The 25,320-nt window shown below is 29.3% G+C and overlaps 1 protein-coding gene across 2 annotated transcripts in view; it reads right to left on the reverse strand.

The window, feature by feature from the left end:
• The window catches only part of LOC129959495 (netrin-1-like), a 128,104-nt gene continuing 102,784 nt past the window's right edge, over positions 1-25,320 (reverse strand). The window contains exons 2-7 of one of the 2 annotated variants that reach the window (XM_056072359.1): positions 18,661-18,849; positions 13,290-13,439; positions 7,438-7,476; positions 7,271-7,339; positions 3,495-3,683; positions 1-822 (exon numbers count right to left, since the gene is read on the reverse strand). In XM_056072359.1, the coding sequence (XP_055928334.1) occupies positions 683-822; positions 3,495-3,683; positions 7,271-7,339; positions 7,438-7,476; positions 13,290-13,439; positions 18,661-18,849 (776 nt within the window). In that variant the 3' untranslated portion in view covers positions 1-682. Of the gene's footprint in view, positions 823-3,494; positions 3,684-7,270; positions 7,340-7,437; positions 7,480-13,289; positions 13,440-18,660; positions 18,850-25,320 lie in introns of both variants that reach the window. The other variant, XM_056072350.1, reaches the window with a different exon arrangement.

The raw sequence follows: 25,320 nt of genomic DNA on the forward strand, positions 1-25,320 counted from the left end.
TGCAATTTGCAGTTCACACACAAGTAAAAGCTTTCTGCAAATAAATAAATTATCAAATAAGCAGAAAATTATCGTAAAATCATTATACAGAATGAGAAAAAAAGAAAAAGAATAGTTGGACACCTATCAGATTACAGGTATGAAATCTCTTGATTTCAGACAATATGTAATGGTTTTTTGTTTAGAATTGTTAAATTGCTGAAAAGTTATGCCTAATCTACCATTTTAAATTCCCAATAACATTAATATTGTTATTATTTACTAATTGATTTTCTATATATCAAGTGAAAATTAATTTTGCTTTTAAAAACATCCATTTTTTTTTAATCTTGTAAAAATATTGCAATGTTCTGCTAATTCCAACACTTTTCAAGTTTTTATTGACAATTAAGTTCTCTATGCTAGCTATAATATAGTACATGCTTTTACAGATCACTTACTAATGAAATGTTTCATTCCAAAAATACTTCAGACCAACTATACATGGGTTACAAATTATATTTATCATCCACAAGTACTTTTTCGCTATTTACAACAAAAGTGGTTGTTCTGCAATATCAAATGGTAAAAGTTCTATCTGATGTTACATGAAGCAGTGACATTCTTCAAGAAATGTAAAAATGTTCAATAGAGAAACGCATCATAGGAGATGATTTCAGGGTTTCAAATGTTAGTGAATTGTTCATGACATTTTGCATCGTCCGTTTCTTTGCCGTCTTTGGAACCTGCGCATGCGCCATGGCCAATCATCTTTCCATTCGATAACCGTACTGTCTCTGCTGGCATGCAAACCTGAGTATTTTCTTCCTTCCTGGTTATTTCCTGCAAATAAAAAAAAGAAGGAAGCAGTTCATTTATTATTCAATTCAGTATTAATTCCAAAAAGCTAAATGATGCATCTATATTAAGAAAATAACATTGCAATTAACGATTTAAATAGAGAACACCAGTTGAATATTTCGGATTGAATTGAATTATAAATAAAGTCTAACCTTAACATATACAAACATTAATAATATTTTTCCCCCTCCTCAGGAATGTAACAAGAAGTATTAATTTACAGTCGCTAGATGGCGCCAGGAAAGCTACCTGAAGTTAAGAGTTTAAATTCGTATCAAAAATCTGATTTTTTTTTAAAGTAATTATTAGTTTGGTGGAAATTACTGAAGCATCCGAAGTATTTTTGTGCCAACTTTGGTAACTCTAAATATAAAGTTGGTTTTGCCAGTAAGTTATCCTGTAAGAGTGCATAAGGCACTATAAGAAGATAAAATTATCTCCTTGTAAAATATATTTTTTATTTAAGTCTAACTATAATTAAACATGTTAACAAATTTACCAAAGTTCATTATGCATTTTTGGTGATTTTTTTCATTAGTGCTTCGTTAATTTAAATGATATATATTTCTTATATCAAATTTGTTCATTCTATATAATACAAAGCGCAAACAGTCAACTGATTTATAAGGAAAAGAAACAGCTCCTGTTTGTACAATGCATTACATTTTATGTCAGCATTTCAAATAGTTAAAAATTAATAAAAATAATGCTACTTATTAATTAAAAATAATATTTATAAAATTCTAATAAGACATCATTTTGGCTTTAGTGTTTTTGCAGCTGAGATTTTTGCTTAGGTAGTTAATTAGTCTGTCATTCAATACTTGCTTTATTATAATAAGTTCTCGTATCCTTTATTTGAAAAAAAATTGACTATTTGTAAACGATAGTACAAAATATATCAATGTGATGCCACCAACTCAGCACCTTTTTCCTCATCTTACTGACAGCTATCGTGTGGTTTTGAAAGAGGTATAAATCTCTGGAGCTAATCAATCAAACTTTCAGTCAGGTGCTTTATGCTCGACAATATATCAAACTACTAATGCCACACTCAGCATGTTAAAAAAATTTATTTATTTAATATATAATTTGAATCCTTATAATCCTTATTGTCAAATGAAAAAAAAGAAGACGATTATGTCATTTGTAATAGAATCCTGTAATGAGGGAAAATGGTTTTTCAACGAGGCAAATAATTATTATAAACTCGAAAAATAATGATTATCCGAGAGATCAATGTTTGATATTCGATTTTATGCTCTTTAGATATGGTTTATAATAGAATAAAGAACATGATTTCAAAATATGTACAATACAGCAATCAACAGTATAGTCTTTTTTTTTTCTTTTAATTTTGTAGCATTTACGACTATAAATTCGCAGAAGATTTGACTCTGCTTAATTACATTTTCGTATACGAAATATACAAAAAATCGTAATGAATTAAAAAATATATAAAAAATTAAAATCTATAAAAAATAATATATAAAAAATTGGTATCTGATCTTTAAATATATAAAAAATTGGTATCTGATCTTTAAATATATAAAAAATTGGTATATATAAAATATTGGTATCTGAATCTTTGACTAAAACTGCAATTCTGAGTCAAATTTTGCTTTCAATTGTCGGAGAAAACAACGTCCAAAATACATATTCCGTGTTATAGTCCTTGTTTGACAACCGCATATCAGCGAATTATAGCCAAAGATCGCACTCTAATGGGCTCTTCAGTCATTTTTATTTGCCAAATGGTATTTCGGTTAATAATACACAAGTACCGGCTTTCTTTATTATAAAGCATATAATTCTCATGTGCGGGACACTGAAAATAAAAATCTGAGTACACGTGCACATCTAGCACATCCTTGCCCAAGATCCATATTTTTAAAGGTGGCGGGACGAGAATTATCACAGAATAAGAGAGATAATTTCTGGGATATCAACTCGCGCTGGTTATTTTTAATAGCTATTTTCTCGTAGCACACGCATTATTGTTTCACTTTATTAATTATTGTATTCAAATAGTCATTACTTGCACAAAAATAAGCAATTATTTTAAATTTATTGAGCTTAATTTACAAATCTCATCCAAGCTCCACTATAAATTTATTGCAAACTAAATTTTAACGAAAGGTGGTAATAGCGGTCTTCATTTTTTTCCCTTGAAAATAACTGCAATTGGAAATCTGTGCATTTTGATCATTTTGCAAATGTTGCTCGATACGATTTTTTCCCAACATATCTAATCTTAGTACAATGCGTGGAAAGCAAAAGGTTCTGAACTAAATGCTCTATACTAAGTTTTAAATAGAGATAATATTTACTTCTAACTGTGTTTATTAATTTATTAAAATTAATTATCAATAAAAGATATTATATATACATTCGTAAAAAAAATTAAGAGAAAAAAATAAACAAGGAAATGGCAAATAATAAATAAATATTGTACGAAATAAAATTGCAATAAAATTCTATGCAAAAGAATATATTGTAGTAAAATTGCATAAGAAGTTTATACAAAAGAAGATATTGTATTAAAATTGCATAAGAAAAACAATTGTAAAAATTGCACAAGATAAATATTGTACCAAAAAAATAACAAATGAAAAGGATAATGAATTTAAAATTTTGTCATTCGATTTCCTTACCTAATATCAGATAGGAATGTTTCAGCCTGAGTTTCGGACAGCTGCAGGCAATTTCAGCCTGTGAAATCCAGAGAGATTGAGTCCCGGTCCTGAGTTTGATGGGGCCCGCTTTGAAAACGTGCCGCACGTGAATTCCAAATCGAACCCAGTCTCCAACTGTTTCTCGCGAGTTTATATCGGCTTGAATGGCTGTAAATCAAAAGCATGATGAAATTAATTACAGTGCATTATAAGCATTACCTTAACAATAACAAATCAATATGAGATATGAGATGCGAATTTTTTAATTGCTTAAATTAATATAAAAACCACATTTAGCATTTCAGATGTTGAATCGAATTTATTTTTAAAAAAAGAGATGTATTATTGTTTATATAGAAACACCAAATATATTTCAAAATTAAGAATTTGCATATGTTAAAATTTGTATCAATATAAATTCATATTGAAAAAATTGTATATTCGATATTTAAAAAAAAGATAAGGTAATGCTACAGATAAGCCAAAAGAAGGAGATTGATTATCATAACAATAAATGAGAAAATAACACATATAAAAAGAATAATAATACTATTAATAGAAAAACAAATTTAATGGCATGTATATGATAACGCATCATGTTAATCTTTAGCATTTTGTAGAATGTCACTGGTCTGATCAGTGCACAAGTTTTTATACAAAAAGTGTCATTTTTTATTTTTCAAAAATGATAAAAGTGAACTTGACCATTTCGAATTATTTTCAATGGAATTTTATTCAATCGTTTCTTTAATTTTCTATTAACATAACGTTAAAGTATAGTTTATAATTCGATTTTATTTAATCGAAGTCAAAACTAGAAACCCTTTCTTTCGGAATTTTTTTATGAGCTAAAAATTTCATGTACTGTGAGTGCAATATCTTTTTTAATTTACCTGATAATAAATTTTCACGAAAAAGTAACTCAAATGCTTACTTTTAAAAAAAATATTGAACCTGTTACTTACTTAATGTGAAAATACTATTTATTTTGATTTTTATCTTACAATTGTTATATTCAAAATGCTACGTGTAATTTATTCTTAAAAATTATGTTAAAATTTTTTTAAGTTTTATAATTATTTATTAAATTTACTTATAGCCATTTTTACTTAATTCTTATTTCTATTTTAATTTTAATTTCTAACTTTAAAATAATTGTTTTCTTTAATTGTGTTCAGACAAAAATTTTCTTAATTCCAATTTCTGTATGAATCGAATTTTTATAACGGTCCCCTCAAGTTGGAATTATCCACGTTCCACTGTATTAGTTCAGACAAAATAAATGACTTTCGTTAAACTATTATATAAATGCCAATGAACAGACTTCATGTGGCGCCACTTTTCTTTCTTTCTTTTTTTTTAACTTGGGAAAAGGAAGAGATTTAACCACTGAATACCAAACACGTATAAACACATGCTAAAATCTTTCAATATTATTTCTAATACCTCTTCCAAGTATTTATTTTCTTCCTGATTTGGAGGTGACATTCCTGTGGTTTAATAATTAGAGCAAATTAAGCCTTTTACGGCATGAGGACATTCATTATGAATACAATGTGCTAACGACGAACAAATCTATTGATTTACTGCAATTAATGCGTTAATTAAGATCTAAATCTAACAATTCTCTGATTTATTGGAAATTCTTAACTATTTCAAAGGAATAAACAAATAGATGGTATATAAGTATGCAAATAATATAATACTGAAATATAGACTTGTACAAATACTGAACGATTGCCGTAAAATTTTGAACATCGTATTTCTCTTTGATACAAACATTGAATCCAACTGATGTGAAATTTAGGATCTTTTATTGAGAAGGGAAGTTAATATTGTTCATTTCTGCCAAACATAATGAATTTTTAGAATCTAGAAAATAAAATACAGTAATCGAAGTAAGAAGCCTTTAGCTGTGTAATTTTCTCTAATTAGGAAATGTAGTTTTATGAATTATGTGTTTAGATGAGAATGTTCTAATATATTGATTCGACTAAGAATTTATGGAGCACTTGATATATTAATGGATTCCACTTTCTTTACTTCAAATTATAAAGTTTCTAAAATATTTAGTTTCATCTTATTATTTAGAAAATATTCGAAATACAAGTGAAGTTCTTGCATGACAGTTAAAGGTTAATGGAATTTATTCTGAAAATTCAGGTATTATTAAACGGACAAAGTGATTTCTTACGATTCTCAAAGGGAAGATATGACTTTTAAAATTTCCAGTCTGATGAAATAAACAAATCTTTTACTTCTTCAGTGTTTGACAATTTCAAAAAAAGAGAATTTGGCCGTTTGAAATTGTGAGAATGGGGTAATAAGTTCAATCCTTTTTTTTTTTTTTCCCCTATTTAACTGGATTTGCTAAAACTGGAAACTTAAATAGTGACCTCGAAATTTGATTAATATGAATCATCATATTTTAAAATCCATGTCATCCTTTCTAGAAAAAGATATTGGACCACGAAGAATCTACTATTTTTGATAAAACCCTCACCAATGATGTCATGCACCTGAGACTGTTATTTAATAATAAATTCACTTTCAAGAAACACATGAAATATTTTATCTAAAAGCACCGGAATAAAGTTCGTATCACCCAATTAAATTATTGAAATTCTCCTCTGTGCTTCTATAACAAAGCTCTTCCTCTCATTTTAATTTATGCCTCTGATATCAGGGAATTTGCTGCTAAAATGTACAGAAAAAAACACAAACGCTACAGAATGAAATATTCAGAATGCTGACAGACGCCTCATGGCATATCAAAAACAGTATTATTCCCATTTGTCTTAAAATTCAAAATACTAAAGAATTTGTTAAGAAACTTCCAAGGAAACTCTTTTGTGCCGGAGGGATTATAAATCATTTTAATCAAGCAATCCAATATCAAATCTTCTTCACTATAATTATGATAATACCCTTTTCATAATAAATGATATGATTTTAATAATTATTTATCATAATAATTATAATTATTATGGTAAAAATTATGATAAATACCACAAAATAGTCTCTCCCAAATTAAAAATTTCCCTATCATTTATTACAGTTCTCTCTTTCTCTAGAAAGTCATAGCATCCCCAAAAAGATACTTACATTAATAACACTGCAAAAATATTACATAATTTAAAAAAAAATTTAATTCATTTCAATTAATTTTATATCAATAATTATTATCGCATATTGTTCATACATATGTGTTCAAAATGAGAAAAATTACTCAATATTGTACTAACATGTGTGTATTGGTACCCCACACACACACATGCGTTAATACAATATGAGTACATGTGTTTGTAAAATTAACCTTAATTAATGTAATTGTATAAAACCAATTTATGAATATCAGATACAGAATTAACATTTTAGTTCTTATGTAATCAATAACACATCAAAAAGTCGCAATTTCAATAAATTTTTAATTAATTAATTATCTTAGACATTGATTAACAAAATGGATTGCAGATTTATTCCAGTTAAAGTAAACTATACTGAAAATTTCAATTTAAAAATATTATACATGATAATTTCCAAAAACGCATTCTTCCTGTTTTTCGAGGAAAATGTTAATAATTTTCCCATTTTTATTTTTTATTCTTCACAAATCTTAATTTATTTATAGGGACAAAATAAAAGAAATTATTTTATGAATAGTTATATTAGAATTTCAAATGGCTTATAAAACCAAAGCTTTTGTTTCATTCAAAAAAACTTGTAATTAAATACGCTTTTCATAATGTGCTCACCATAATCTCGTTTGCAGTATTTTTTTAAATTCAGTCTTTTTCTTCTTGCCGGGCATTTCCCACATTTATCTGAAAAGAGAATGAAAAAAGTAATAACAATGAGAAGAAAATAACTGAATTTAATGTCTTTAGTATATAATTTACTGTTTATTAAAAATTGGACCTACCAGTTTTAGTATCGTGTTTAGACTTGTCTGTTTTGAAAACTTCTGAAAGAAACAAAAGAAAATACGTTTATTAAGCTGAAATACATAATGAAATAGAAGGTGTTTTAAATGAAATAGAAACTAGCACACAAAAATATATTTAGTGACTATTGTAAAAAAAAAAACATTTAATTTCCCAAATAATAATTTAAATTCATAAAATTTCAGAAATCATTTAGAAAATACACATTTCATAATTTATGAACAGCAGTTCAAGTTATTAATTATAAACTAATTAATATGAAATTTAATGAACATATATTAAATATTGTAATTTTTAGAAATTCATGAAGGAAAATTTTAATTAAATGATGTATTTTTAATGAATAATATCTTGAGTTTTCTTCAAACCTCAAATTAATTTATTCATTTATTTCAGAAGGTATTGTAAGATACTGACATAACCGGTTTTTATTTATTTATTTATTTTGAAATTTTGCACATTTTTGAGTATTTTATTTCATAGTTTGGAACAATTTTCAAAGTGAAAACTCTATGAAATGAAGATTTCATGTGTGACTCATACCATAAATTGTTTCATGCAATATGTAGTAATATTATTTTATCAACTGCATTAAGTTTTAATAAGCGATATTTAAATAAAATCATAATTTATATAGATGGATAAATACTCTATAATTGTATTCATTAAACAAAGTGAAACATAGATGATATATAAAAAGCTTGAGAATTAATATACAGTACATTCCCGAATATCCGAACTAATGTGGCGAATAACAAAAAAGCCGGATAGGACGGAGTTCTATGCGCTCATTTCTTTGCTCACCAATACCAGAAGATGAAGTTTTTATACCAAAATTCACTGTTTTAATAAATAAATTTTCTCACTTCTTATTGAATACTAAGCCCTCCATTTATTTCAAGCCACGTAGAATGTGAACGCCGCTCGGTGAATCACAGAAGCAGTTGCCAGTAACGTGTCGAGTTGAAATAGAAGGTTCTGTATTTGTAGCTTATATATGTTTATATAACTCACAACTTCGAAGCTATATATTTTTACCACCAGAGTCTAGTCGTTGTATGGCGTGTAATTTATAATCCGTAGTCAATCCAACTTTTTTCGTTTTTCACCCCTTTACTGTGGTACACTTAAAAAAAAAACATCAAGCACATCCTAAGAACAATTTACGAATACTGTACGTACTGTGCAGTTATAATCAGGAACAGCGGCAAAAAGTGAGGTCCGTTACACACTGACAAAACAATGAATAATGAATAGAACGCTTCTCTTATCAATTTCTCTCTTCAATTTGTATTTTGCATATGACACATAGGATGATCGTTTCTAATTTCTTGGCAACGTTGTCAATGTAACTTCTTGCCTTTTTAGTTTCTACCTTTAATTACGATAAGAAAATTAGGCCAGATAATACGGAAGCCGGATAGTCGTGAACCGGATACTCGGAAATGTACTGTATTTACATTTTTCAATGAAATATCAAGAGACTTATAATGAAAATTACAATAAAATTCAAATGATTACTGTTTAATTTAAATTAAATGCTAACCATGGAAGGAAAATTCTGTAAGTATTATTAAAATTATTTCAAATCTCATTGCAAGTCATTTTCTAACTTAAAACGGCTAATTATTTAAATTAATTAAAGGCAAAACATTTCATTTTAGTAAAAAAAAAAAAAAAAAAAAAAAAAAAATCTTTTAGTATATTTTATGGACTTAGAAAAGCGAAGTATGAAAATAGAACAATTTGGATAAAATATTTCTAGCTTTTCGATTAGTTGAATTATTGGAATGGCCAAATGAAACGATTATTATATAAACTTAGAACACGCGCCATAATACAGTGAGAATATCCTTCTCTGTCATTCAGATGCTTACGTTTGTTCAAAAGACTTTCATCTAGGATTATTTTCTCACTTCATATTGCTTATGTTAACTGGAAAGCTTACGAGAAATAACTTTTCCTTCACAAAGTGAAGAAGTTCAAAGGTAAATCCTCATTACTTATTCATGCACGCCTTTCTATAAAGCGAGATGTGCTTTTAAAAAAATCTTTGAATATTAAAAGATTTATCCGTCTAGACATGGTATTATTATCCTCTTAGCAATGCCTCGGATATGGTGGTCATGAATTAACTAACTAAAATTGCAGCAGAAAATCTCATGCATATTTGCAAAACTCTTAAGAAATTTAAAAAAATTATTATTTTTAGTATTCTTTAGATGCAAATATATAACAACATTAAAAGTCTTATCTCCTTGCAGCGGGATCTTTTATATCCATAATGTTCAGGACCTCTAAAACTGAAACTAAACTTTTAAATTGGGCTGGAATAAACAGTGATTCATTGCCAGGAAAAAAAATGCTTCGTCAAACACAAAGTTTTAACTCATTGCAGAAAGAAAATAATAAAATTAACTTCCAACTGTTCGGTGACGCGAACAAATAATACATCAGCATAATATAAAATAATAAAAAAATGCAGATTTCAGCTCATTCATCTTTGTCCCAATTTAGTATAAAAAATGTAAATAAAACGTCAAGTCTACGAACCCATGACTCATTTTTATTCATGCTTAGCTGTATTCCCATGTATAAAAAAAGAACTTGCCTGAGTTGCTAAAAGACAACAGAATTTGTTATTTTACATCGGCAGGGATATTCTTAAACCTCCTCCCAGCGTTACAGACTTTAGTGGGCATATATATATGTATACATTCATACTGGTGAAAAGAAAATTGTTCACTATTAAATACTTATGATAGATTTTGAAGACAATGAGCATTTATAACGCATTGCGAATATTGATTTCTTTCTTCCTTCTAAACCGTCAAAATAAGGGGGGGGGGAAACCCGGGAAAACTATTCTTTAATATGCACACTTCGGGAATAATATTAAAGAACCAAAGAAGGAAAACATTATTTTTTCCATTATTATGCAAAAATCCCATAACCATGTGTTTCGTAGCATGAATAGTAGAATTTCAAATGTAAGCACTACACACCAGTGCATCAAATATTGATTACTTTATTACAAAAATCGATAACATAATCTTATTTCGTACACTACGTAGTAGTAGCTAACTTCCACTGCATTTCTGTTGCGTGAAAAATCACGTGCTTCTGTCATGGCTCCCACCATTTAAAAAGAAAGGAGTAAGTGAACCATTGACAAATGTCACGCATTGGCGCGTGTTTTATTGAGTCACAGCAATTAAGTTATAAATCTCTCTCTCATAAAGATAGGGGAAAGTAAATAAACAAAGCATTAAACTACCATTTTTTACAGTTAGAAACATACAGTGTGTTCACTTTAATAGTGGTCCAACAGCTAATTTCTAAACCTTAAATGATAGGCACATATTTCCAAATAGGGGGAAAATGCTTTAAATGAAATAAATAAATTATACTTTGTGTTGTTTGAAACTATAAATGTTCTGTTGAAGAAAAATATTACAAAGTCTAAATTTTTATAGGATCCAAACCCTATCAATCACCTTCAGCAAAGTAACCTAGACACGCAATATTTTTTATTAAAAAAAAAGTTCCACATTCCAAAGACAAAGATTGATCAAGTTATTGAAGTTGGTAGCGCTTCGCACTCCCAACGCACAAGTCTTAGGTTCGATACTGAGGCTGAGCAACGTTAACTCAGCCTTTCATTTCTTCAGTGGTTTGCTGAACTGAAGACCAAGCATGTTTGGAAACTAAACACTGGAGATTCCGCGTTAGACTGACCACCTAACCGGGACATATGTTTTGCACCCCAGGGCACTCGTCCAGAAAGCAGTTTTGGGCACTGTAGGCCTTGGCTCGCATGGGCTGTCAGTGCCACTAAGTTAATAAATATAATTTTAAATTATCTAATTCCTTACTTATTTATTTCTCATTAATTGTATGAGAGACTGCATAAAAAATTTAACTTCGTAATTTTTTTGCAAGTTTATTTGTTGATTCCCCAAATATAAAATATAATTTTTCCCGCCATTTAAAGCATTCTCTAATTGCATGCTTATCAATATAATACCTATAAGGAAGGTACCCGTACTCTATCTCACTCTGCTTAGGAACTAACCATTCAATCATGATAAAAGTGGTCATCCAGTGAGTAACAGTTGTGAAATCCTACACAGTAATTCCTTATGGGACAGGATATATTTTTATAACGGAAATCTTATGTATATTTTGCACATCCAGAAAGACATCAGCTATTTTGAACAAAGCTAGCGAGAGTGAGATTTCCAAAACTTTCTCACATATTCTCTATTAAATATGTGTTACGTTTGCATACAGATTGTCAGTTTATCTATATTTTCGCATGCATTTAAGTGTGATAATTCAAAAATTAATGATTTAAATCAATGAAATTTCGCTGCTGATTTTCTGTCTACAATTATATCAATCAGTAGGTGGGAAAAATTCCAAAATAAATGTTTGATGTTTCGGTTGATTAATCGCCAAAAAAAATCTCCTTAGATTGCTCGCTGATATCTTATATATATATATATATATATATATATATATATATATATATATATATATATATATATATATATATATATATATAAGGGATAAAAATCCATTTATGCTTAGCAAATTCTTTTAAAGATACCTAAATTCCCTTACCTAAATCGTCACGTGGAAAAGAAACCCATACCAAAATCTTATAGTAAAATGATCAAAAGTAAAAATTTCTGTCTCTTTCGCTCTTGTGTCGCGATGTGAACTGATATATTTCTTACCACTTATTCTTGTACATAAATTATTCATCCCATGATGGAATAAATCAAACTTAAAAATTCAAAAGTGTGAAATCTCTCTTCTCGGCTACGAATCTACTAAAAAATTTTGCTTGCATGTGTGTGCGTGTGTGTAGAAAGAGAGAGAAATTATCTTTCAACTCTGATAAGTTTCTAATATGTCACACACACAAAAAAAAAAGATGCTTATAATATTTTAAAGGCTAAAGTCACATGGGCTAAAGTCTGGTAACCGAGTTGGCCGTGGAACGTGAAACTGCTAACATGACTTTTGAAAAAAAAGTTGCTTTAGTAAATCTTTCATACATGTATCAGTATAAGGTGAAGTGCCATTGCATATAAATAGCATGTAAAAGATATCACACTGTAGAAGATCAGGTACACAAAACTTCCTTCATATGGATTCATAGAGAGAGGCAAATACTAAGCTTGATGAATTATGTTACAGAAAGCTCTCAAAGTGGAATGATACTATGCGATCTGGGCAGTACAGTCTCGCCAAACAAATGGGGATTTTACTGCCAAGATTTTGAGCGAATACATGGGTTGTTTATGAACATTTTAGAAATTTCTTTGCCCAAATACTGTGATTATATTTGTTGATCGATATTATTTACGGATGTTAATAATACAAAAAAGTTATAACCCAAGCCTTTTACTCGGAAGCTTTTATTCGTTAATTTGTTTATTTTTAGAGAACGTATTCCGAGATTTCATTTAAAATATTCCTAAAACGGTAGATTTTGGTCAGAAATTTACATTTTTAAGTATTAAAAAGCGAATTTTAATTATAAATTATGAAACAGAAAAAAAAATACTCCTAAAACTCCACTTTTCCAAAATACAAATAGATATATTATATGCATCAAAAATGACACAAAACATTTTGTTTTGAAACACTGAATTTGGCACTGATATGCGAGATCTATGCCATGTAAACTGCAGCTCTTCATACAACATAGCTTAATGTAAATTTAACTTCGAAAATGGAATAAATAATGGACCAAATTAAAATATAATAGAGTCTATATGATTTACTGCTATAGTATTGATTTTTACAGGTCACTTACTGATACAAGGAGCGACTGTGGAACGGCTTTGAAAATACCCTTTCGCACATCGGTTGCAAGTAGTTCCTGTAACTCCATCTTTGCACGGACACTGTCCATTTGTCTGATTGCAGGTCAGACCCGATGACCCCACAGGATGGCAATCGCAAGCTGACATATAACGAAATAAAAAAGAAATGAGCACCAGAAATCATCCATAATTTTTTTAATACAGAACGCGAAAAATAATATTTCACTTGATTTATCTACATTAAAATTTAATTATAACTCTTCACTTCAGAAATAGATTGGAATAAGACTCAAAACCAGGGGGAAAAAGTTAAGAAAATAAATTTTAATTGTTTTGCTATTTTGTTAGTTGAGAAAATTCATACTTTCAGAATCCAGTCTTAGGAGATATGGCAACCTGATTTAATTTTCTAGATTCCTAACATTCGTTTGAAAGTTAAAATGTCAGTTTTCATTCAAATCACTAATGAGCACTGGTGTGAGAAAAACTAAGATATGATAAAAATAAATTTATAATTTTTCTGCTAATATAATTACAAGGTGTGAAAATTAAATCAAAATAAAAACAGAATTCCTGTTTATTTACTTTAGTGCTACTATACTATTTTTATCAGATAATGAATACTGCTGGAAAGCTTAAAATTCTATTTCAGTTTTGAACTCCACTTTAAAATGAGACTTTTTTTTTTATTAATATTTCTCTTTTAAAACATGCAATTATAATATATGTTTGAAGAATCGTTTAAAAGTTTCTTCATATATATAAAAAATAAAATCGAAGAAAAAGGAAAAGGTAATAATAATCTTTAATAAAATCTAACAATTCTAGAAAATTGAAAAAATGAGGATGAATTTAGGTTTCTTAATTTCCCATCAGCAACCATTTCAACTTCATCGACAGACTTTTTAGGTTAGACAGGAAAAAATAGGGTCTACAGAAACATTCTAATAAAAGGAAGTTTGATTACCCTTTTTTTAGCTTTTATTAAATTTTATTTTAATAAAAACGATTTATTTCAATAATAAAAAACATCCGAAAAAGTTATTTTCAAAAGATACAGGCACTGAAAATAAGTGGATAAATATCTCAAAAACAAGTCCATCCGCGATGCAGGCCCGGTGTAACCCCACAAGAAGCGCGCCTATTTTCCCTCGCAGACGCAACAAATAGGCCTGGGAATTCTAAAGGATGGTTTGGCGAGGGATGAAGGATGGCATTAATGTCTTTTCAATGGCTTCCCACTGAAACCCATAAAAATAAAAAAGCGAACGGGTGTTTCGTCAAAGGAATTCGTCAGTCTTTGTGTGGTCTATGGCCCGAAATTTCATTTATTATGATTTTTCTCTCTTTTCCCTAATGTTACCATGTCCCACGGTCTGGCCCACAATGCAGCCACCCTGCTCCCTTAATTAGGCAACCGAGCGTGAACCTGGGACCTAGACTCGCATGAAAAGAGCCCCAAAGTAGCTGCATTGTGGCAGATAAAAGCGCGTGTTGTCGAGTCACAAGGGGACAGTAATAACTGCACGCTATTTTGTTGATCCCCAAACTGGTATTCAGTTTGAAAAGCAATGGAAAAGAGAGGGTATTGAAGGAATTGGTCATTATTATCCATTGAGTTGTAAAGAGGTACTTTTTTTTCTTCTCATATCGTCACCTTGACAAAAGGCACCGGAGTGATTTCTTTGCTATACGAGGGGGAGCTTTAAATCCTAAATGTGTTTATTAACGGTGATAAACATGTTTTCTCACCTTTTGTGAGTTATGACATAGAATTGAATGAGTATTTATTCATTATTTGAACATACAGAAGAAGGAAGGAAAAGCTGAACAGAAAAAGTTGGGAGGAGTTAAAAAGAAAATGTATGAATACGAAGAAAAGACAAATGATTTTTTTTAAATTTATTAAAATATGTCAGATGCAAATAGCAAGAAAACACAGCTGCCTCTTACTGCTTAGCAATTTGGAAGAAAATAATGCAGCACTTATTAAAAACTATTAGGTCACCGGAAGAGATGATAAAAACTTTCAACTCTACATTTTAAAAGTTAGTTTTATTTTTTCAGAGTAGTTTAGCTTTCCCTTTTTGATTTCGATAGTTCTGTTTGACAATGTTAATCACCATCCCAACCCCGTAATGATTCAAATATTTACAAAAAATGATAAAAAAATAATGCAAACAAAATGATAGTGAACGTTGAGAAAAGAAGTTCCCTCAGGAATCCATCTAATCATAGATTGTTAAGATCTAACTTTGTATATTGTAACTAATTTTAGGAAACTCCGTTTATAATAAAAAAAATAACTTTAAAAACCGACTTAAAATAATGAATTCTGAAATCATTACAAGTGTAGTGATCTGGAGAGAAGGAAAGGATAAAAACGCCTCAAATGCCAGTTTAGCATGCATCATGAAGAGAAAATAATAAAGTGTTTATGCCATTTTTTTAATGCCAGATATGATGGAGGTGACGAAAAGGTATCATGCCTAAGATACCACTAAATCTTGCAAAGCCAATTATTTTAACGTCCAATAATTGTTGTAAAAATATTCGACTGTTTTAGCAATTTTGATTTGAAATGCATTTTTTCTTTTATTTGACAAAATCATGTCTATTGTATGATTTCTTATTCCTTTATTCTATAAGTCGTAGAAGTAAATTATATGATACCGTCACAATTATTTTGCTGCTTGTCAAATGATCATTTTATTTGAAGCTAGTCGTTTTTGACGCCTGGTTGGTGATATTGATTATATTTAATGTTATTTAAAATATTTAGACATTTCATGCCCGTGATTGCGCTAAATTGTCAGACATTAAAGCCGTGTTATTTTAATTGTTTTATTTCAGTTCTGTTTACTGTGTACCGGTTCTTTTGATTTTCACGATATTGTAACCACTTTTTTTATTCATCCTGTAAACTACAGGATAAAAAAAATAGCAGAATCCTTTTTTTTTTTTTTTTCCAACAATGAAAGAAAATCGCGTAAATAAATATTGGATGAAGTAATGAAAACGGTTTGAATTTCAAGACAACTATATAATCCACTGTTTGAAATTAGGAAAAAAATATTTTTAAAAAAATTGCCAAAATTCAGGAAAATTTTGCAGACTATTAAATTGATAACGTAAAAAAGATAAATTTTTTTAAAATTTAGTAACGGTGTAAAATTTTCTTTTTAAGTGATAATATTTTCGGCAATTATCGTGAAAAAACGTCAAAATTCAACCTAATTTTTTAAAATTGAAATTCTTATTAAAATATAAAAAAAATTGCTTCGAGCTGCACAGTTCCAACTTCCAAATATGCAAGTTCCAAATCTGATAGCTGCAGATCAAACAATCTGGCCTATAGAGCGACAATACCCGCACGCCCACACACGCACATGCACGCGCGCGCGCGCGCACACACACACACACACACGCACACACACACACTTAGCTTTATTATTAGTACGACTAAATTTCACATACATATAAAATCAGGGAAATTAATTTTCTCTCGCAATAGAATGCCAGTCAATAAGTTTTGTAAATACTTATTTTACTTAACCAGTCAATTGCAAAATTTATTTTTTAAAGTCCCTCAAGTCTCCCATTTTAAAATAAGCGATGACGAATATACACGTCGAACACAATACAAGTGATTTCATAGTAAACTTTGCAAAAAAATTACTGTAAAACGAATAAGATTTCCTTTATATTAAATAAAGAATTGCATATCGACAGAGCCAAAGTGAAGATTTGGCGTATACACGTCAAATGCACTTATATGGCTAATATCTAAACATCACATCTCAGTCTTAAGCATTCACTTGTTTTTTCAATCTATTGTATGGAGTTCATACAGTGCTGTCAACGGAGGGGGGGGGGGTACTGTCATCTACTTTACGTAGTGCAATATTCCTTTTGGCATAAGCATCTTCCCGAATATGAATGAACAATAAATTAAAAAAAAAAATCATATTAAAATAGATCTAAATGTAGTATGTTTCTTTCACATTTATTTACGAAAAAAATTAATAGCACTATATTTTTAATTAATTTTCATTTATAAATGATTCTTTCTTTTTTCCATTTATATTCAAATTCCAAATTCACAAACAAGTTGCTTAAAACTTTGCTGACTTTGCCCATGTAGTCATAAGTTATATAAATTAATAAAAAATATGTATATCTTCACTACGTTATTAAAATAAAAAATTAACTAGTTTTTTTAAATGAAAGAGTCTCGTTTTGTATACTGTTTAAAATCGTGAAATGGTTAAACCCCGTACTGTATTCAGAGTCGCACAATTTACGACTTTGTTTTTACTACGAGACTTTTGATTAGAAAAATTATTTATTTTTAGAGTTTAATGCACTTTATAATTCATTATTATAATTATTATTAAAAAAGATTGCATTTTTTTTCTACAAAATTCACAACGAGATGGCCTCGTTTTACTCGAAATAAGCACTAGATTAAAACTGTACGACTATGGAATAATTAATTAATTTGAAAATATTATATATATATATATATATATAATAAAAGCGTATAAAAATAGAAAAAATAAAATCCTCCAATATAAACAAACGTGTCAGAGAGCTGGATTTATCTAGGAAGTTCTCGCCTAGGGGCAGATTTCCTTTACAATGAATCTACTCATAGGCTGGTAACTCAGAGATTTTTTATTGCCAGTGCAAAAGTGAAGTTTGCTAGGAAGATAAAACTTTAACAGCTAAGTATTTTGAGATGCTATTTTGTTGCTGTATATGTAAATTTGTTTCAAAATCATTTTTGGTTTGCAGAAGAAGAAAATGAAAACATATTATCTTACATTTTGCGATATTTTATACAGTGGTTGATGCTATTACAAAAGTAATTGCACAGTCATACGTTTCTTATTACAAATCGATCAAAATTACCTTATTTTTAATAGTACATTATAAAATTCAAACTATTACCAGATTTGTAAAAAATGCAAATGAGGTGTTTTCATTGGCCGCTGCTGTATTTGTGCAATCGTACTTTTCGCGAGAATTAAAACTTAATCAATCAAGTAACATTAGTGAGAACTATGTGCATTTCTACAACTTATAAATAATTTTTCACATAAATAAATTGAATCCATCTAACAATTTGATCGATTTTAAAAGATCGTGCTTCCATGCATTTTGGAAAAATTGACAGAATGCCAGGAACATTCACATATGATCTACAAAGAGCATCTACAGATTTCAATCAAATTAAAAAATTAGCAAATCATAGGAATATTACTTAGAATGGGAATTAATGATAATCGGCCCTGTATCAGCTGCAAAATAACTAACACAGACTGAAATCTGCGTGCATCTGAATTGAATGGAACTTACCTTTGCAAGCTTTTCTGTGCGTTATAGGCTTAGTCACATCTCTGTAGTAGCCTTCTTTGCAGTAGTGGCAGTGCCTACCGGCTGTGTTATGTCTACAGTTCAAACATACGCCACCAGACGTCTCTCCAGATAGTATATAAAGCTCCATGTTGAAACGACATCTTCGCGCGTGTTGATTGCAGTTGCACGCTGAAGAAGAAAAGAAGACAAATTATGAAAATGTAAAAGAAAAGCTAGAATTATTAGGAAATTATGAGTAAAATTCAGTCAAACTGTAACTTTTGAATTGCGTAACTAATAAAAAAATTTTCAGTCGAATAAACTCATACTCAAATAAATCAACACTGAGGTTTGAAATCGAGATAAAGCAATCAGTTAAAATATAAGAATAAAGCGACAATGATTTTATTCGCATACAGAATATACCTGATGAAAATGATACAGAAATGGCAATATGAATCAATAAGACATTAAGATAATTTAAAGACTTCTGATTACAATTGCTTATAGATGTGTAGATGCTTTTGGGTAAAGAATTTTGTCTCCAGAAATATGCGAGTTGTTCATAACAGACAGAGACGTTGCGAAGGTTTTGGAACATGTTCACCAAATAGGAATTGATTACATTCAGTGAAAATAAAAGTGATAGTACAATTGAAACTATTAGTGATTCAATCACAGATGAATGAAGCAATAACTATTTCTCAGGATCATTGGGAAGGTCTCATAATATTAAATAATAAGTTCTATCACAAAGAATATCAATAACTGATAACTGATGCTTAAATCTGAATTCTCCGCAAAAAATATGGAAAAAATATGGTACTTTTAGTAGATGCTTTAGTATTATATTTAGAACTATGAAATACGACCCAATTATATGGCTAAGCTTTTGTCATGTTGTCTAGGGGCTTATTGACGATGGGGGGGGGGGGCATAGATACAGTCCAACTTCATTTTGCACTTGTTAAGTCATAAATGACACCTACAAGCGAAAAGTCCTATTATGTCCATGGCATCACTTACTATCGCAACGCAATTAATACTGCCAAATTGAGTTGTCATTGACAATAATAATTCTCGCGAAATCTGCTCTGAAAGGTGGTTTTAGTTTCGCTAATCTTTTTCTGTAAAGTTATAAATATTTCACTTGCTTTTTTATGGGAAGGAAAGGTTTCACAGAAGAGATAAAATTTGTCATCAATTTATGGCAATATCTAATCACTGGAAATTCTTGCTTCTCTTTCAGTAAAATTTCTGAGCAATTATAAAACATTTCAGACATAGTTAATGACTGTAGCAGATTTTAGTCTATTCAATGTTAAATAATTATATTTTCTAAAGAATAATATAATAACGAAGCCTTTTATTGAGCAATTTCGTCAAAACTGATTTCTTATCAAAATGTCAGTTATGGAATTGTTATATCTTGTTGTATTTTCAGCGAATTAGTAAATTCTTAAATTAGAATATAAATGAAAAGGGGAATTTTTTTTGTTGTTTCTTACTTTTCCATGTTGTTTATAAGTTTAAAATGTTTTTATGCTAAAATATATTATTTACAAATGTTTTTAGAGAGAAGATTTACAACTGAGTAGGCAATAACATATTTTGTTGTTCCTACTTTTTAAGATGAAAAGAGCCAGTTTTGAAGTTATTATAAATAAAATGCTGTACTGTTATATCCTGTACAAAATATGATTTTTAAATCAAATTCCAAGTAATAATGCATCTACCTCTTTATGAATCAACAAATAACTTATTTTAAGCTGATTGCTAATACTTATACAGCTAGAAAAATGAAAGGAAAATGGTTGCCAAGATGTGGATTCAGTTTGAGGTATCTGCAAATTTGTTTAAATCATGGACACACATACAAAAAAAAAAAAAATCGAAGCCCTTGTCTAGATAAAGCCACTTCCTCTATTTGTTAGCAGTGAGTAGGCAGCGCTTGATGACAGAGAGTTTCGTCACATAAGACAAGCAGGCAGAGGTGTGTATTATCAATCTGTCAACCACGAGAGGGGGCTAATGGACTACCCTGCTGAAATAGATAATAGACTTAAATGTACATTAGCGGTTTGTCTTTATTAAAGTAGGCTCCATCATTTCAAAAAGTTATTGGCAATTTTTCAACTTGAACTATTTTTTTTCTTTCCTTTCCCCCTCCTTTTTTTTTTAACTACTCTATACAAAATATGAAGCTCGCGAATGTTTACAAGATGGGATAAAATCATGGAAAAAATATTTTTCTTGTGGTAAAGAAATTTTCCTTATTTCAAGAAAAGAAATTCTTAATAATTGTTTATGTCAAAAATAATAAAGTAATCCATTTAAAAAGAAACAATTTTTATTCATTTAGTTTCATTGTCTAGAGGATTTTAAGTTCTTATTATAAAGAAAGTAAAAAAAAAACATAATCAAAATAAAAGAACGAAAATTTCAGAAATATTAGTATTGCTGGATCATAAAGAAATGCACGTGTGAATATCAATTTATAACACTACGATTTTTTTTTCTATCTTTAATAAATTTTAAAAGATATTTTAAACATATTTTACAAGAATATATTTAATGTTGAAGTAAAACGCCAATAATTTTCATTGTTGTTATTAATTTTTTATTCCGGATTTTTTTTTTATTGTTAAATATTAGAATATTTTTCCATGTTGAATATGCCGCCCTACAAGGCGTGTTTCTAATGAAATTTTTGAAATCTCACTGCATTTATAATTAAGGTTTAACTTCAAAATAAAACAATGGTGAAAGAACTTTTAAAGTGCATCTACTTTTAAACACCGCTGCTCTTTCTTGTGATATAATTGGTTGTATAAAAATGCAGAGAAAAAAATTAGGGAAATACGTAGCACAATGAACAGAATGATGTAAGGCTTCTAAAATAGTATGAGCAACATGTCTTTCAATATTTGAAGTTTAAAAATAGCTTGCTGAGAAAATTATTAACCAAAATATTTAATAATCATTAAGCAAAATATTTAACTGAAATTTTTAACAACCCTTAATTCCACATGAACTAATTGATTGCCAAAGGTGGCTCATTTTTAATAAAGAAGACCAAGACAACATTGTAATATTTTCCTTTTTTCCTCTCTTTCATTTGAAGAAGTAATAGAAGTTAAATTCACATCTAATCAAGATAAAAACTAATGAATGAAACTAATGAAACAAACGTCATAAACAGAGATTTGATTTGAAAATACTTGAAATTCATTTCAAACTTACACAATGGGCTGTTAAAGTTAATCATGATTTTGAAGATTATTGCTATATCTCATTTTTTTTATAAATCGAAGCCATTCTGCTGTGTTAGGCTAAAAATTTCAAGAATATAAATCAGATTTACAGATGAACATAAAACAAATTTGTATATAGAGAGCAAAAAAGTATTTTCACACACTCAGTGTTTAGCATAAGTAACTCTGGAAAGCAAATGCGACGAAATAGTTCTAACTATTACTTTATTTAAGTAATAATCCTAAACAAATAATCACACTTTTAAAATCATAACAATATGACTTTAATAAATGAAAAACTACTTTTTCAAGTCAAAAAAGTATTTGCATATGAATACTTACTGATTAAATAGCACTTAAACATAAAAAAAATGCAAATATTAATGCAATAGTCTAGCACTTTAAAGTCACATTAAATGACAAAACAAACTTGGAATGTGTCAATTTCTGTTTCCATGGCACCGAAAAAGTGTAAAATTTCTACAGCTATCCTTGAAAAGATAGAATTTTCTTCATGATTTAGATTTAAATTATCGATAAATAGATTTAAAAAATTAATTTAAACGTTTTTATGTTCGTTATGTCATAATAAAGGAAAAGAGGCAGGCACGACAACAAATAAGTTGCGAATTGGACATCAAAAGAAGCTAAATGCAAGGCAAAAAAGGATTATCACGAAGGAATTTACTAAAAACCCCATTATGAGTATTCGAGAATTTGCTGTTGATATCACTTCAATTTCAGGGACAACTGTTACACCACGAAGAGTTAGAAATATCCTTGATGATATAAATAATCGAGGAAGAGTACCCCGGAAAATAAAACAATTATCAGGGAAACAAATAGGCCAAAAAGACGATTTTTCCAAAGCTTATGTCAGCAAACCACCAGAGTTTGGAAAGAATGTTACTTTTTCTGATGAAAGTAAGTTTAATATTTTTGTATCAGATGGAAATAAAATTTTATGGCGAAAGTCAAATACGTTCCTTCAATTTAAAAGCTTGAGAAACTGTAAACCATGGAGATGGTCATGTAATGATTTGGGGATGCATATCTTTTAATGAAATAGGTGAAATGGCATTTATTGAAGGAATATGAATGCCAAACAATGCATTAGTATTGTTACAAAATTATTTTTCTTCTACAAATACCGCCAATCAATTGTAATAACTCAGCGCATTTAATCGCTGGTTCAGCAGCTTGCTTACTGTCTAATCCTCTAAAATCTTGTTACTCGTCGGCGACTCCGACTCCTCAACACACACGACTTCTGACGATACACCAACTTCCCTCCAGTTTCAGAGTATCTGTCTTTTATAGCTCCGGGAAGCGGGGCTAGAATTTTCAGACCAATCAGGGCGTATCTGAGTGTAGCTTGGTTCCTACTGGATGGATCGTGAAACTTCTCGAACTTTCCAGTATGATCCATTTAGTCGCCAAACTCGCCAAATTCGTCGCTAAATGGTCGCCAAGCTTTCAGGTCATCGACGCGGCAGCCGTTCAGCACAGATCTTACAACGGCCTTTCTCACAATGCCGGGTCTTTCTATTCGTGCCGGGTAGCAAAATTACAGATTTGTAATAGTATATTGTTAGATCATTTATGGAATAACTCTTCAAAATTGGAAATTTCTAACTCTTTTTACTTTCAAAAAGATGATGATCCCAAACATACGGTATACAACACAAGGTTATGGTTGCTATATAAAGTTTAAAAAAAATCAATTGGAAACTCCGCCATAATCAACAGACCTAATTCCAATTGAATTTGAAGCATATTTCGGATAAACAGATAGGAAAAATAAAACTTCTAACAAAGCTTACCTTAAGGAAGCTCTTAAGAATGAATAACTAAAAATCAGCCCCGATACATGCCACAAATTAATCAAATCGATGCCCAAACGAAGCAGTAATATAAGCAACTAAATATTAGTACAATTTTTTTCAATATTTGTTGTAATTTTATTCTCAATTTAGTGTGCTAATAATTTTTTGTAATCATAAATATTATTTTTTTTATGTGTTCATGTTTTTAAATAAAATGATCAGCTCTAATATTAAATAAGTTTATATGCTTTGTAAATACAGTAAATATTTTTCCTTCATAGCTCATTTTATGTTTTAATAAGAGTGAAAAATCAAATCCATCTAGAGTATAAATATTTTTTTTCGCTTACTGTAGGTGTACAATTTCGATTTTGAATCTAAAAAGCAAAACCAAAAATGATTTCAGTTCCTATTAAGAAATAATAATTCATTGGTAGATGAATTTATAGAAGAAAGATACATTTTCTGAAAGTATTCAAAGAAAAAAAAATGAAATGAAGTTATAACTATAGTAGAACATTGGTCACTGAATCTCTGTTTTTCTTTTTCTTTTCATTTGGAAGAATCGGATAGATTCAAAGCAAAAAGAACCATTTGAACCATAAAATAATATCACCGATATCAAAGTTAATCAACTGAATTCTGAGAATAATACTACTTAATCGATATCTCATTCACGAAACCATTATTTGTATCACTATTTGTTATTCGGTATTCGAAGACTTCGAAAGAAACCTTTATCTCTTCCGATAATATAGTGATTAAATTTCTCTAGGCGACTCAAGATTCGAAAAATAAATGAGTACAAGAGACATTTGTGACCGAGATAACAGAATAAAAATATAGACATCACGCCATTACGGACAATGCCGCAAACATATCATAAATCAGTGAAAACTAGAATCGAAAAACGTGGTAATTTCTGCAATCTTCTTGATTAAGAAGAAACAATGTATACAAACTCTCTTAGATTTCCAGTCACGTCAGAGATCTTCGAAATACCTGAAATTTTCGACCTCATTCTTTATCTTAATGGATGAGTTTTCAATTAAAGAAAGGAGGCTCGATTCAAGCTATTTCATATCAGGACTTCATGGTCCTGTAGTTATAGAATGAATTCGTTTTACAAAATGAGATTACAGAAGCAGAGTTTTACGCACGAAAATTTAATGAACTTCTGTAATGCAAAGATAAACACTAATTATGGATGCGTTGATTTAAATACATAATAATCCGATTTAATTCTGATCTTTAGTATCTTATTTCTCTTACTATTTGAATAATCACTATGAAACCACGAGAAAAAAAAATGTCGCATAAAAATGGAGTTCCAAAATTGGAAGTGTATGGGTAAGGCTTGGATTTGAGAGAGGTACAATTTTAAAACTTACAATTTAAAGAACAAATATTCTTTTTCTAAAAAAAAAACTAGGAAGATATAATAAAGAAACAGAGAAAAAATTTTTTAATGAGAAATTTCTTTTCAATAAATCAAACCCTATTTGAAGTATAGAAAAAATTATCTATATTTTATGAAAGTATCTATCATTTTGTATTGATACTAAGTATCTTACAGAATC

Source organism: Argiope bruennichi, chromosome 2, assembly GCF_947563725.1.
Source record: "Argiope bruennichi chromosome 2, qqArgBrue1.1, whole genome shotgun sequence".
NCBI classification, from domain to species: Eukaryota; Metazoa; Arthropoda; class Arachnida; order Araneae; family Araneidae; genus Argiope; species Argiope bruennichi.